This window comes from Leuciscus leuciscus, assembly GCF_965113295.1.
Source record: "Leuciscus leuciscus genome assembly, chromosome: 5".
Taxonomy (NCBI): domain Eukaryota; kingdom Metazoa; phylum Chordata; class Actinopteri; order Cypriniformes; family Leuciscidae; genus Leuciscus; species Leuciscus leuciscus.
Window position 1 is genome coordinate 20588033 of NC_138729.1, and position 14739 is coordinate 20602771.

Below are 14739 nucleotides of genomic sequence, written 5' to 3' on the forward strand. Positions count from 1 at the left end.
GACAATTCTTTGTGTCACATCTATACATATCTGTGTCCTCTTTTTTTGTCCGTTTTCAAATCCTATTCCTAGATAGACTGATTAATTTCTACCATTGTCGGCCAATTACTTGGGGAATAGAGAGAAAAGGAAATGTCCATTATGTCCAAAATTGGGTATGTAATAATTGTTGAAATCTACTAATTTGTCCGATGATGTGTTTAAGAATTCTGTAGAGACTCACTGTTAATTTGACCACATTAATAGTGATTAGTTTTGCTTAGTGCCATCTAATAATAAGATGTGTCCAGGTTCCTGTTCGTTTCTCTATTCTGGACTGGAGTGCATTGATGATGAGCCTTTATGTTGTGTTTCTTCCTTTTATTTTGTAGGATTTACTGAGGTCCGTCCTATCGCCTCATTCAAAGAGAGATGCACTTCTGGACTCCCCTTTGGGACCTGTCGTGTTCTCCTCTGAAGCGAGCAACTGTTCATCCCAGTTTAACCCCTTCACCGAGTGCAATTCTGACAAGTTAGATCAGGTTGGTTCTTTGTTATTATTCATATTAAGTCGCTCAGCCTTCAACTCGAGGTGCTTGCAGACACTTGTTGTTTACATAACTATTTACAGCAGTTCATTAATGGCGTGAACTACTTCTCTTCTTCTACTCTTTCACTCTTTCGAGCGAGTGTAACTTTCCGTCAAGGCCACCAGGCAAGGTGAATATAAGAGAGAGACTGAGAGACTTTAAACTGCTTCTCTAGAATGAACTCGACAATTCTCCATAGGTCGCTCTGTCCCTAAGCTATATTTTAGTGTGAAGAGAAGACACAAAGCAAAACATTAAAAAAGGTTAACCAAAAGAGCAAAGAATTTTTTGAAAACACTTGAAAGGTGAACTCTTCAAGTGTGATGTGGCTTTGAACAAGGGGTGGGGAAAAAAGCATCCCTTGCGTGTTGAAGACGGTGTAGGTTGAAGGTTTAATTACAAGAGCCATGGTCCTCTTTTGGCTTTCTCTTAAAGGTAGGATAAAGTTTTCTCTGCTCATGTCATGCGACTTTTTGTAACGTCTTTGAAGCCGGAAAGTCTTGCAACCTTCTTTTTTGAGGGGAACTTTTTCCTTTCATTATCTTATTTGGCTCAGAGTTTTTACGTCGGTTAAAATGCGAGTTCTTTTCCTTTCGTTCAGCACTAGCTGCGGCGCTCTTAATCCCTTTTGTTTTCTCCTTATCGCTCGCGCTCGCATTGCTTTGCATAAAACACCTTATTAAGGGGATGATTAAAAAGCCTCCTCGCCTTCAGGTGGCTGCGCTGTTTGTCAAATCAAATGGAGGCAGAAAAAACAAATGCCGATCCATCAATCAGCCGGTCGGAGAATAGGAGGGGCTGGCACGCTCCTGTCCTTTTGTCAATAAAAAAATAAAAAAATAAAAACCTCTGCTTCAAGTTAAGAGTGACGTTCTGGCTATCAAAGCAATCGGATTTCATTTGGCTTCCTAACAAAGGGACGGTCCACTTTGGGTGAGGGAAACCTTGGGCTGCTTGCCACGAACAACGGCGAGAAGAATAACGACTCCTCTTGCAAAATTGATTTATCTTTTTATAAATGATGGTACATCCCTCCCCAAATGGATTTATAAATTAATTGCTGTCTTATTGGAATAAAAACCTTCTTGTGCAGACATGATAGATAGATCGTGTTGGGGCGGCCTTGTTCGGGACCCCCTCCTCTTTGGTTAGTCCAGCCCAGCTGGAGCAGTAATTTACTGATCATATTAACTCTGATTAATAACGAACAATACTCGCTGCTCATTTATCAACAGGCTGCTATGGGTGAGAGGGAGTGGGATTGGGCCCAACTGCTGCCAGCCTATCAGAGCACGAGTCAGGTGACCTTCACGACGCTGCTCGCTAACAGGTAATGGCTGATGCTCTCGCTTGCGCACAGTCGCCCCCTCCTTTCGCTTACACACTGTTGAAGTGCTGCCTGTCATGTCGCACCGTGTACTGCCGTAATGAATGTGAATATTGTGTGGAGAGGATAGAGGGATCCTGCGACCGTTTGAATGTGCGCGCTTGTCTGTGTGTGTCAGCTTCTAAAAGCATTATGGTTGGCCTTACGTATACCTCATCTGACCTATGTTTTTTACGTATAGATGCTCCCGTCTCTATATGAGTTCTCGGTTCCTTTTAAGATTTTAATTCCCAGCATGCAGCCCTCAAAGTTTAGTAAAGAAAGTGCTTTTCCACTGAGAGCTTGCTAAAGAGAAAAGTATATCTGAGCTCACTGTGTGGAGAAAATGAAGCGTCTGCATTTTTTAGAAATCACAATCTGACGTGTCAGACTGTGTCAGAAGATCATTTTGAGGTTACTGAGGGATCGGATCGGCTGTGGTTGAGCTTTAGTTTAAGGGGCTTTTTACATGACACCGTTTTCAACTCAAAACGTAAAACTTTTTATGCGTTTTGGACGTTTATTTACGCGACAACGGCGGTTTGTGTTTCTGAAAACGCAAACTTTTGAAAACGGGTTTCAAAGTGCAAGTTTTCTCAAACCAGAGCCAGAGTTTGATCTATTTGCTCCAAATGATCAGTGAGTTTAGTGTTAGTTTGACAGCTTGACAAAAGAAACTACTGTAAAGTAAAACTTTTGAGATTATTTTCAACAGCTCAAATATCAAATCTTAAACAATAATTTTAGTCTGTTCTTTTTTTTTTTAGGAAAGGGTGGAAGAGTGTATATTTATTTTAGGTCCTATTTCTGAAAGATTTTTTTTGTTTGTTTTTTTTGTTTTTTTTACTGTTTTAATCACGTTTATGTTATTTTACTTAAATGGTTCTGACAAGTTCTGATGGTGTGCCAAGTTTAGGTTACACTCAATTTTAAGGTGTCCATGTTACAGTGTAATTATACATTTAAGTACTGAGTAATATTATTTAACCACATGTACTTACTGTAGGATTAGGAATAGGGCTTGTTTTAGTTACATGTAAATATGCATGATTTACTGTTATTACTATAAGAAGTACATGCAAGTTGTAAAGTTGTTGTTTTTTAACTCAATGAGGTTGTAAAAACTACATAAGCATAATTACTGCATAAAGTTATACTAATTATTAAAACATGTAATACTTAAAAAAAAGTTAAAATAGGTTTAGTTAAATGAATGTTGTGTTGTGTGAACAGGGTGTTCTTTGACAAATTTTGTCTTAAATAGTATGTACTTACAACTTAATGTCCATCATATATTTTAAATGAATTAAAGAAAAGTGGCACTTGAATTGGATCAAATTAAGATTTTTTTTGATAGGGAATTGTGTCAGATCTGGGAATCAGTGTCAGCGCCCTACCACACAGTAGTTTCCACGTGGTAGTGCAGCAGGTCAGTGGAACAAGAACCTATTTCTGCGTATCTGGCAAATCACCTGCCCAGTCCAATCTGGAGAGCGTCCAGATGTTAGTGTTTCCTTCACAGTGGGGTGTAACCTCTGAGAGCATCTTTCTATGTACCGTATCTCAATGATGGAGCACCTGCCCTCATGGCCGAGCAGAAGTTCAGAAGTGGGATGAAAGAAAGTAAGGTGAAGGACTGAAGGTCCTTAAGAGGAAGAAGCTTAGAGGGTTAGATATTAATTCTATATAGTTTTGTTTGTGAAATCAGGGTCCATAAACTTCATTATCAGTCATTGAGTTCCGGTTGTGGTCACCTAATCTTGTGTTTCTAAGCCCAATTGACATAGGTAAGGTTTTGAGAAATTGCTTCATATAAAAATAATAGAAGTCTTTAAATTCGGGAAGTAGCAATAGTCTTTTCTTCGCTATTGTCACATATATCCAAGTGAAAAAAAGTAGGAAACTCGTCATCAGAGAAGAGAATAGATGTTGCTGAAGGACGGAGGGGAAGTTAATTTGAGTAAAGAGTATGAGGATAATATGAGGAAAATAATAATATCAGTGAAGATGTGCACGGATAAATCATTTTTAATACTCAAATATTCCATATAAAAATGATAATTGTCAATTTTGAATTCATGTCACTTTATTGTCCTCATTCAGATAGCTGTGTGTGTGTGTGTGTGTGTGTGTGTGCTTGTGTGCATGCGACCTTAAAAAAAAAGATAGCTACCATTGTAGTGCATGACACTTGTGGATTGTCCATGAATGACCATGAATGAGTAAATTTAATGAGAAACCTGGTCAGAGATAGAGAGATAAATAAATAAAAAATAAAATGAGGCAGATAGAAAATAGTTGTAACACAAGGTCTACTGCATGGGGGAAAAAAGCAGTAATAGGTCATGGAGTAAATGTTAGACACTAGAGAGCCTCTCTGGAGACTGAGAATGTATGTAGGTCTTCTATATGCAGAAACTATGTGATCTTGCTGTCTATTGAATAGGGTGTTCATCTGAACATATTAATCTCTCTAACTTCTCTTTTTTCAGTAATGTTTTAATGATGTCAGGTTATGAGAGGAATATTTTTAAAAAAGAATACCATTCTATTGAACTTTCAGTTCATCCAAATATCCTGCCAAAAATGTATCACAGTTTCCACAAAATGATTAAGCTGCACAACTGTTTTCAACATAATAAGAAATGTTTCTTGAGCAGCAAATCAGCATAATATAATGATTTCTGAAGGATCGTGTGACACTGAAGACTGGAGAAAATTCAGCTTTACCATCACAGGAATACAGTGTTTTAAAATTATTATTATTATTTTTAAAACATATCCAAATAGAAAATAGCTATTTTGAATTGTAATTATATTTCAGAATATTACTGTTTTTTCTTCTTCAAATAAATTCATTATTTACTGATAATCTTCACCCCCACCGTGGCTCTTGAAACAAACATGATTGACGACTTAAATTCCGGTTTGTTCCTCAAATAAATCTATCATAAAATTTGCCATGTGGGTTATTTTTATTTAATTATATATTTTAAAAGTCCCTTTTTTGGAGCTTGACAGCCCATTGGTCACCGAGAACTGCCTTGGTATGTAAAACAAAATACCAAAACATTTGTGTGTATCCTACTAAATTTTTTTTTAAAATAATAATAATAACATCATACAAGTTTGGACTGACATTCACAGTATATAATCACCCAGAAAATGTTGGTGAACTATCTATTTAAACATTAGGAGATATTTCTGTGGCTCTATGAGGAGTACATTCATCTTGCTGCATATGAATGAGACATGTGCCATAATGCGGTCTCAACTCCGTCCCCCCGTTCCCCCTCTCACAGTGTGTGTGTGTGTGAGAGAGAGGGAGAAGATTTACACAGGTGTGGGTGTCCTTTATTGTCACCTGTCATTTGGCTGTCCGTGCCAGCAGTGTCATAAATCATTCTCAAATGGAGCTTTTCAGCAGAAAGTGACTGATTAATGTTCCTGTTCTTCCTCAGACTAGCACCTGACACCCAGAGAGACAGCTACAGCAAACTTCTAGACATGACCCACACAAACTTTTTTTGCCAGAGTTACAGTGCTTGGTGACAGGAAGGCTTTACAATAACACCTTAGGTTCAATGATCTGTGTTAAAATTCACATTCAGGTTTGCCTTCCCGGTTTAAATTTTATAAAACTTATGCTGTGTTGCGCATGTAGGATACTCCTATTTGATACAAATCTGGCTTCCCTCCATGTTGCATTCTGTAATCTGGCAATACTAGCATTTGTTTTGTGATTTACTATCTCTGCACACACTCTTTTTTAATGGTTTTGATAGAAGTCTCATGCTCACCAAGGCTGCGTTTGTTTGATCAACCATGATCAAAACTTTGCAAAACCTGACTAAAGTCTTCTTTAGTGATTTTTAAAAAGTAAACATAAGAATAAATAATAAAAAGAAAAACAGCAATCAATTCGTCACACGACGATCACTTGTTCATGCGGCACAGGGCAAAACTGTAGCAGGGCACCAACTACTAAGTTGTACTTGATACATTACAAGCTATCAGAATTTCGTCTTAATGTTTGGCCATATACATTTCAGAAACTGTAAAAAAAAAACATGATGTTTTTGATCAATTTAATGCATCGCTTGCGAATTTTTTACAATTATTTTAAAATTATTTTTATTTTACTGACCCAACAAACAAACTTCCTTTCTTTCACCTGAATCATTTTTCACAAGTGAGCTCTATGGTTAAACATTTTCCTCCAATGGCTTTTTCTTATAATATGTTGTGCCTTAGTTTGACACGCTTTCAGTGTTACAAAATACCACGGGACACACTTAACAAGCACCTGACCTTCTAAACAAATGTAATGCTATTGGTAAATGCTAAAACTTTTGGAATCACAGTCACAAACAATGCTAAAATATGTCTTCTCCTTTCTCTTCTTTTTGCTTGTTGCATTGAAAGACATGAATTTTAACTGATGTAGTACGTTGGCTTGCTCAACTTATACAGCCTTGCACTGTCATTCCTTTATCATCCGGAACAATAGTGAAGTATCTGTTGAGAAAGATGGCAGTTGATGCAGGGAGTGGAGTGCTTTAAATTGCAGTGATAGGCACCGCCGTTCACATTGGGCACATGCCATCTGTTCCCAATGATAGCCATATGGTTAGCTTTCTTTCCCAGGGTAAAAAATACAAACAAATGTGTCAGAATGCAAGGACTTTTTCCACAGACGCGCAGAGACTCGGCTAGAGGCAGCATCGCAATGTGCGGGGAAGTAATTGATATCGCCACCTTTGTGTTATGAGTTTGTTGTTGTTGCTTTTTTGGGTAAGGGAATCTGTCATGGCTGAGGAAAGGGACATTTTCACTGTGTTGCTGGAAAAAGCAAACACTTCCATGTCAACCCATCATTTTACTGACTTTTTATGGGCAAGGTTTTTTTTTTTTTGCTAGGGGCCCTTTAAGTTTCACAAACGAGTCCCCTCCATCATGCTCTATGACGGACGGACAGACTGACTGACTGACTGACTGTGGGAAAGCTTTGTGTCTCTCCATCATCTTGCCTTTGTTTTGGTGGCTAGTGCTGTAAATTAGCAGACACAATGAGGTTTTATTTAGCATGAGGCAGGCGTAGAGCTCCTGGTTTGTTCTTTGCATGTGTGTGTGTGTTCATGTATGTGTGTGTGTGTTGGTGGGTGAATCACTGAAGCCTGGGAGAAGGCCGTGGCCCCACCTCACATGGCAGAGAAGAGCTGAAAGGCTCATTAATCAAACTTCGAGTCACAGATGTGATGGCTTCCACACAAACTGCCAGCAGACTGTGAAAGTCACATCCAACAGAGTCAACTGTCAAGCAGCTAGGCCACCATTTCCACCCGGTCTAGCTCATTCCTCATTTCTTTCCTCTAAAATCCTCTTCCATCCATTCATTATTTCCTTCCTCCCTGTCTCGCACCTCTCGTAATGTTCACAATCAGAATTAAGTTCACTTTTGTTCATTCATTCTCAGATGCCCAAATCTATATGTGTACATTTTAATTATGCTATGTATTATGACATTTCCCTGGGCTCAACACTAAGGATTTTTTTTCAGTCCGTCATAGAACATGATGGAGGGGACTTGTTTGTGAAACTTAAAGGTTGCGGAAAAAAATAAAGTCACTAAAATGATGGGTTGACATGGAAGTGTTACTCGCCATGCCAATATTTTTACTGGTCCCACCAAAAAATAAATAAATAAAATAAATATTTAATGAATTAATACCTAATGAAACATTGAATTCTAATAAATATGCACCTAAAATATTTGATACTGGGGACATTTCTGTAACGCTTAATCCAAGGAAGATGAAAATGAAGCGAATATAACACAAGGTTTATTTAAACAACTCAAAACTAGACAGCCAACATACGAGACAATGTGTGAAACATGAACAATACCGGACAAATGAAGAGTGCTCAAGAAAGAACTTAAATACACAGTGACGAACAGCTGTGATGGTAATCAGTGTCCATAGAAAATAATGAGAGGCGGGAAACAAAGACAAAAAAACACAAGTGACTGATGTAAACAAACTAAAAGTCGTAACTAAACTGAACATAACTGTGACAGAATGCCCCCTATCGTGATGACGATGACAAGGGAGGTGGCTTTGGACGAGGACAAAGAGATGAAGAGATGAAAACAGTAGGTGACGGAGGGCTGATGAGGGTTGGCGGCGATGGAGGAGTGGCAACCTCCGAACGACGACGAGTTCCCGGCGGCGAAGATGGAAATGGCCTGATGGCACAGACCAAGAGCTCTCCAGTGCAGACAGCCCACAGCGGTGTCGAGGGAGGGAGGAGCCAAGATGGTGTTATGGTGGCTGATGGCATCTGGGGTACGACCGAGGACAGAGGACAGCCGTAGAGGTGGAGGGACGGAGCGCAGAGGACAGCCCGTAAGTCCGTGGCGGAAGTAGAGTGATGACTGACCAAAGGGGAGCCGGTGGAACGAGGGAACCCGGTGGAGCAATAAGGCCGAGGGTCTCCGGTGGAGCCGAAGATGGGAGGAGCCAAGCGGAGCTGACAGGTCGACTGGCCAAGAAGCGAAGAGAACAGAGGCCGAAGAGGGAGCCGCTGGATCATATGGAATTGGCGCTGCTGGTGGTTGCACGACTTGTGGCTCAACGTCACTGCAGGGAAGGTGCAGGGCTGTAAACATCCGGGAGCAGAGGGGCTGGAGGACTGGCTGAGCTTCGCGTGATGGTAGATGATGGTCCAGATAATGATTCTGCATTGAAGTCGATCAACCTGTCTCCGTTCCCTCAGCCACTGGTGTCGTGGGCTCACACCCCTGGTCAGGTTCACTCATCGCTGCGGTTGGTCCCTCAACGTCTGCGGGGGGGGTCACACGATCTCTCCGCTGTCGAAGGTGATAAATCCGGCTCAGGGGCTGGCACTGTCCTCTCCAGACACCTGATGATGGATTCCTTTCAGTTTTGTCAAGTGGTCTCTGGGAGGTCAACAGGATGATGGTAATGTTCCCCGATCCAGAACAGTGATTTCAGGGTCTCGTCGTCATCAGGGCAGTTGATGGCGAAACTCCTCCGTAAAAATTAAAAAGCCGTCTGAGACTCGGCTCCCTGGGTGCGTGCTCACAGAAAAAAAGCGTGCGAGAACTGAATTTGAGTTTTCACGTCTACTTGCGCTTGAAACTGAATGATTAAAAATCCCTTCAATGTTTAAATTGAGAAGACATAAAAACACGTGCAAATGATAAACTTTCGTGACGGCGCTGCACTGGCCTGGTTTGGCAAGTTACAACTCCATCAACTGTCCCGTCTTTCACACTGGCCCTGGGACTTCGGCCAGTCCTTATTGTTGAGCTATGTGTCTTGTTGTTTTGTTATTTTATTGTTTTGTTGTTTGTTGTGACTAAAAGTATGACACAACTTGCTGAACATGCTAATTAGCTATCATCTAGATTCTAGACTACCAAATGTTTTGGTTTTAGTTTTTATTGGTTTGGTTTAGTTTAGAGAAAACGAACATGCAGAGCAGATAGCTAATTAGCTCCTACACTGCATTTTACTTCTTATATCGATCATTAGCTACTATCTAAACTACCTATTGTTTGTTTCGTTTTGTTTTATTTTATTACATTTTTATTGGTTTGGTTTGGAGGAAATTAACTTTCATAGCAGATAGCTAATTAGCTACCATCGAAACAACCAATTGTTTGGTTTTGTTTATACTTGCCGATGAAACAGGTAATTAGTTACTGACTAAACTATCCAAAGTCGTGCTGAAATGGCTGAAACAGCCGCTATTTATAATGTTATTCCAGCTTTGCAGGGCTTTTTTTTTTTTGCCCATCAATTTTCCTTTCACAACATCCTTGATTATGCCACACTCTTTAACTCAATTCAATCCGTTCTCTCACTTCCAGTCCTCTGTTTATTATTGAAGAACCATTATCTCTCATAATCTATGATCCTAATCTACAGCCGTCACAACCAGCTCAATCTCACCCAGCGCAGAGCTTTAATCAGACACCCACTGCCATCTCCACATTGTGATTGACAAAGCCACCCTGCCAGCCTGAGAGGTGGAAAATAATAATAAAATAAATAAACTGTGTGGTCCCTGGATGGAAGAGGGCCAGTGACAGGCTTCCACGCTGGGGGCCCGGTGTCACTGCACTGGCAGTCTCATCACACTGCCACCAGAACCCAGCCATTTGCATCCAGGCCAGGGACAGATAATTAGAAGGATTCCTGCCTGTCAGCATTAATCTGGGCAGCGGTGAAACGCCCTGACAAGGAAATGGAGATGGAGAGCTTTTGCTGGAGCGGTTGGCGAAGGAGAGTGTGGTTCAGTAGAGGCAATCATAGCTCCTTACAAATAAGAGTGATAATATTAGTGGCCTATAACGGTAATTCATTTGGAGTGCACTGAATGCTGATTTGTAACGCCTGCATTTAATATACCTCGCTTGTTATAGATGTCTAAGATGAGTATTTCAAGCTTAATTTACTTCAATTTGCAGTACCCAGTCTTATATTGTAAAAATGCAATGCAAAATACAAAAAAAAGTATTGTAAAAGTAGCGTTTAGTCAAGCTTGTATGTCACAACCAGTCTATTTTTGTCAGTGCACAGGCAAATGCTTGCTGTGTCATTTTTTAACAATCTCACCACAAGGGAACCTTCATTGTTAATTGCTTTGAAAAGTTTGAAATGTCGTCTGTTGGAAGGATATATTAAGCTAAATCACTATGGATTATTCTCATACTGTATATAATTTAGTTTTTTCGTACAGATTTATATAATTAATTTACTGTGTTTTTGGAGCATTCAGAACTCACGCTATTATAGGATAACAGATATAGGAGATTTGCGAAATACCTAAAAATAAATTCAAAATGAAATGATGACTGACATTTAAAGTGATAGTTCACCCAAAAATGAAAATTCTATCATCATTTACATACCTTCACATCGTTTCAAACCTGTATGACTTGCTTTCTCAAGTGTTTTTAGTCTGTACTAAATTTCGTATTCTTTAAAATATATTTTTATGTTTCAAAGAAAAAGAAAAAAAAATCATACAGGTTTGCATTATGGACATGAGGGTGAGTAAATGATGACAGAATTTTCATTTTTGGGTGAACTATCCCTTTAAGTCACTAAATTAAGTTCATTTTGATTGTCTCTCTGGTCTTAGAGTATGTGTTGCAGTTTTACACCTGACATTGGTAACTTCTTTCATTCTCCTGACGAGTGTAGTGTCTTGGCCTAGTGAATCGTACCTCTATACGATGTCTACGGTTCTGTCATAGGAGCCCTGATCAGACGTGACCTTCCCTCTCTGCTGACTTTACATGGCCTGAATGCCACTGTCTCAGAGTACCTTTAGAGGAACTGTGGACTGTCATCCTGTCAATTAGATGGTGATCTCAGTGCTCCGCAGAGGTGCTACAGATCCCCCGGAGCCCTTAGCCCTGACTGATATAAGGGCCATGGTGCCACTCTGGCCCCTGGGCAGATGGTCAGCAAGCATCCTGAAAGCTGAGGGCACTTGGGTCTTTCATTGGCATTCAGTGGCCACGTTCAAACTCTGCCCCTCAGAGGTGGGTAAGAAGGACAGAAGGAAGGATGAAGGTTGCTCAGACATGGTTGATGAGGAGAAGGTCTGTCACCACATCTGCCCTTCTGCAACCTCTCTGGTTGAGCACCACACACTAATTAATAAGTGTGTGCTCAGGTAACCCGACAGCCAAGCCCCACTTTTGCAGATTTTGCAGTTTCTGCACTGATTTTGCGAGAAAATATATATAGCATATAATATATAGCATGGGTTTAACCCTCATGCTCTGTTTGGGGTCTTAGAGATTTCAAGGCCATTTTTACAGCTTGAAAAAATCTTCATTTTTTATCAAATTAATACAGCCTTGGTGAGCATTAGAGACTACAATATTTTGTAAACATCTTACCAAGTCTAAACGATTGAGCGGTTGAAGTAGCGCTGTTAACCACCACGCAAACCTATCAAATGCAAAGGGTCCCGCAGGCTTGGGGCCACTCAATTCATGACTGCTTTTGACATAATTTACCAGGTGGTCAAGATAAGTAGAAAGAAACAAAGCACACATATCCAAGCTGAACTAAAAAAATAAATAAAATAAAAATAAATAAAAATAAAAGATATTAAAGTGAAGAAACCCAATGCTGAAAGAATGCCAAAGCTTATTATTTTTTTTTATTTTTTTTTGCACTGAAAAATCTATATGAAACATCTGATGAGGTGGAAGACCTGCAGCCAGGTCACACACTGAACAAGCTGTGCCCGCACAGTCACTGCCTGTGCATTTGCCAAAAGATATAGGGTTGTGAATCGAATTCAAATTCTGGAATCGCATAATTAAGTTAAGGAATCGGATACTTGTTATAAAATTGAAATTGATAATCGATATGTGTTCACAATTAATGTGATTTTCAACTGTTCAAGCGCAGGAAGATGTACTCAACTCTCATTTAGTGCACAAATACTGAATTCAGTTGAGTTCTCTTGCGCTTGAACGTACAAATACAAAACTAAATTAAATAAAAAGTCATTGATCTTGACTGAATAACTTGTGTAACTTTAATAAGGATTAATCTATATTTAATTTATAAAAAGGAAACTCTATGCAGTGTTATTTTACTTTTGATAATATTTGATTTCTTACACTTTGTTCAGTTGTATTTATTTGTGCTATGGCAAATTTTTATTATTATTTGTGACTGTTTGTCTTTATTAATGTTTGAAATATATACGTTTTGTCACATCCTGACTTTGCTTAAGGCCCCCAAAATGGTACACCCGCCCCTCACCGGTTGTATGTTGTAAACGGTATACATTATAGTTATATTTTTAGTGTGATAGTATGATGGCTAAGTGTATGAAACCGGGTTAGAGTATTCTGCTCAGTGCTCTGCTGAGGATTGTCTTGATGTGACAGGCTGCTATGTTAGCTCAAGTTGTTTTTGACAGAACACTAAGAAAAGAAGACCAGAAAGAAATGCACACTGAATTCCTCTTCAGAAGCAACAGTCTCTGGAATAATCGTCTTTCTTTCTTTCTTTCTTTCTTTGGTTGGTGTGAAAGGTTCATGCGAACTCCCGATTGGAATGTTAGCAATCCTTTCTTACTTGTACTTGGTTACAATAATTATAGTATAGTTCAAATCTGCTGATAAAAATGACATTTTGTGTGTGTTTAGTCTTGATGTTAAACCCAAGGGACAATTGAACTTTGGCTCAGACCAAGCAATCAAACCAAGTGTGAAAACAGTTCAACTAGATTTGAACTTCCTCTTCATGACGTCTTTGAATCAGTGCCCAAATTGTCTGGGATTTGTTCCTCCTCTGACAATATATATCTTGTCTATTTCAATATTATTTTATCTTATTTGTTGAGTTAAGCCAGGTTGACTAATCTTGACATCTTTAAATCAATGTCCAGATTGGCTCGGAGCAGATTTCTCAAATGTAGTTATTCCTCAGAGGCATCTTCACCCTTTATTCTTTACTCTATGTTTCATCTACTGGCAACCATCTATAGCAGTGTGACTGTTTGTTGCAATTTGTGTGATACCCAGTGACAATGTTATGAAAGGCCATTTAGAGATGAATGATGCTCCTTGTCACTCCCTCGATCTCTCCTTCTCTATCTCTCTCTCTGCCATACTCTCATTCATCTCTTGTCTTTTTTGAACTTGGGCGCTCTTGCTGGAAGGGGAGCAGATCTAATCAGAGAGTGGGCTGCCTGTATTGGGGGCATCTGTGTAGCCTCTGCGTTGGCTCCGGGCTGACCCAATGCTTTCTCAGGCAATCCGTCATTCAGCGTTGCCCTGTCCGATATCAGCTCAGGCCTCTCCTCACAACCACACACACAATCCAGAGCTCAATGTCAGGCCATGGACTACTTGACGGAGTGAACCGTTTGAAGACTTCCTATCTTTCCTGGAAACTATACCACCTGCTGGCTTCAAGCCCGTGGCTGCTTGCCCTCTTCTGGTTTGAGAGAGGTCAGAATACACGTTGTTTCCGACCAGCTCTGCCAGTCTCCTCAGGTTTCCGACCCCAGCCGCGAGCATCAACCGTCCAGAAAAAAAAAACAGTAAGAGGGCACGAGCAAAGGCAGTGGCCTCCTGTAATTCTGGCCGGTAATGTCTTACGCTGTTTCAATACTTGGTTTGGTTGCTTGGTCTGAGCACAGTTCTATCCTTCTCCCTCTGCCCTGGTCTCTTTTGCATCATCATCTTACTACTGTTAGTACTGATGTACTCAAGAAAGGTAATACCTAACCAGCTGCTGTGACTTACTCTTGTCTCTATGGTATTACTACCGGAAATACACTAGTATGTAAACTGTGGCTGATACCAAACTGATAATTATGTTCAATTTATAGCAGAAAAACTGATAAATGAAAAAAAAAAATATATATATATAAAATAAAAAATCTAAAACAATTTGTTTTAAATTCTAAAAATAAGTTTAGGCATCACACAATTATAATGTACATATTCAAATTATTGGTGTTTTTTAAGATTAACTTTCAGTACAAGTTAGTGACAGCAAAGGTAATCTAAACTTTATTATAGGGTAAACAAACGACATACTGATTGTTTAAAACATCTCTAATGTAAAAAAAATAAAAAAAATAATACCTCATTAGTTTGTGTGGGATGACATCATGAAGTTAATTCACATGGCATGCAAGAACAAATTAGGTTTTATGTTATTGACATGTAGCCATAGTGGATTCCTGCATGGGTATGATATTTTTTACCTCATTATTGCACGACAAAAA

General features: G+C 39.5%; 1 protein-coding gene across 1 annotated transcript in view; it reads left to right on the plus strand.

The window, feature by feature from the left end:
• The window catches only part of kiaa0825 (KIAA0825 ortholog), a 145862-nt gene that overhangs the window by 63178 nt on the left and 67945 nt on the right, over positions 1 to 14739 (plus strand). Inside the window, exons 18-19 of the mRNA XM_082169989.1 lie at positions 372 to 521; positions 1805 to 1899. Coding sequence (XP_082026115.1) covers positions 372 to 521; positions 1805 to 1899 — 245 coding nt within the window. The remainder of the gene's footprint in view (positions 1 to 371; positions 522 to 1804; positions 1900 to 14739) is intronic.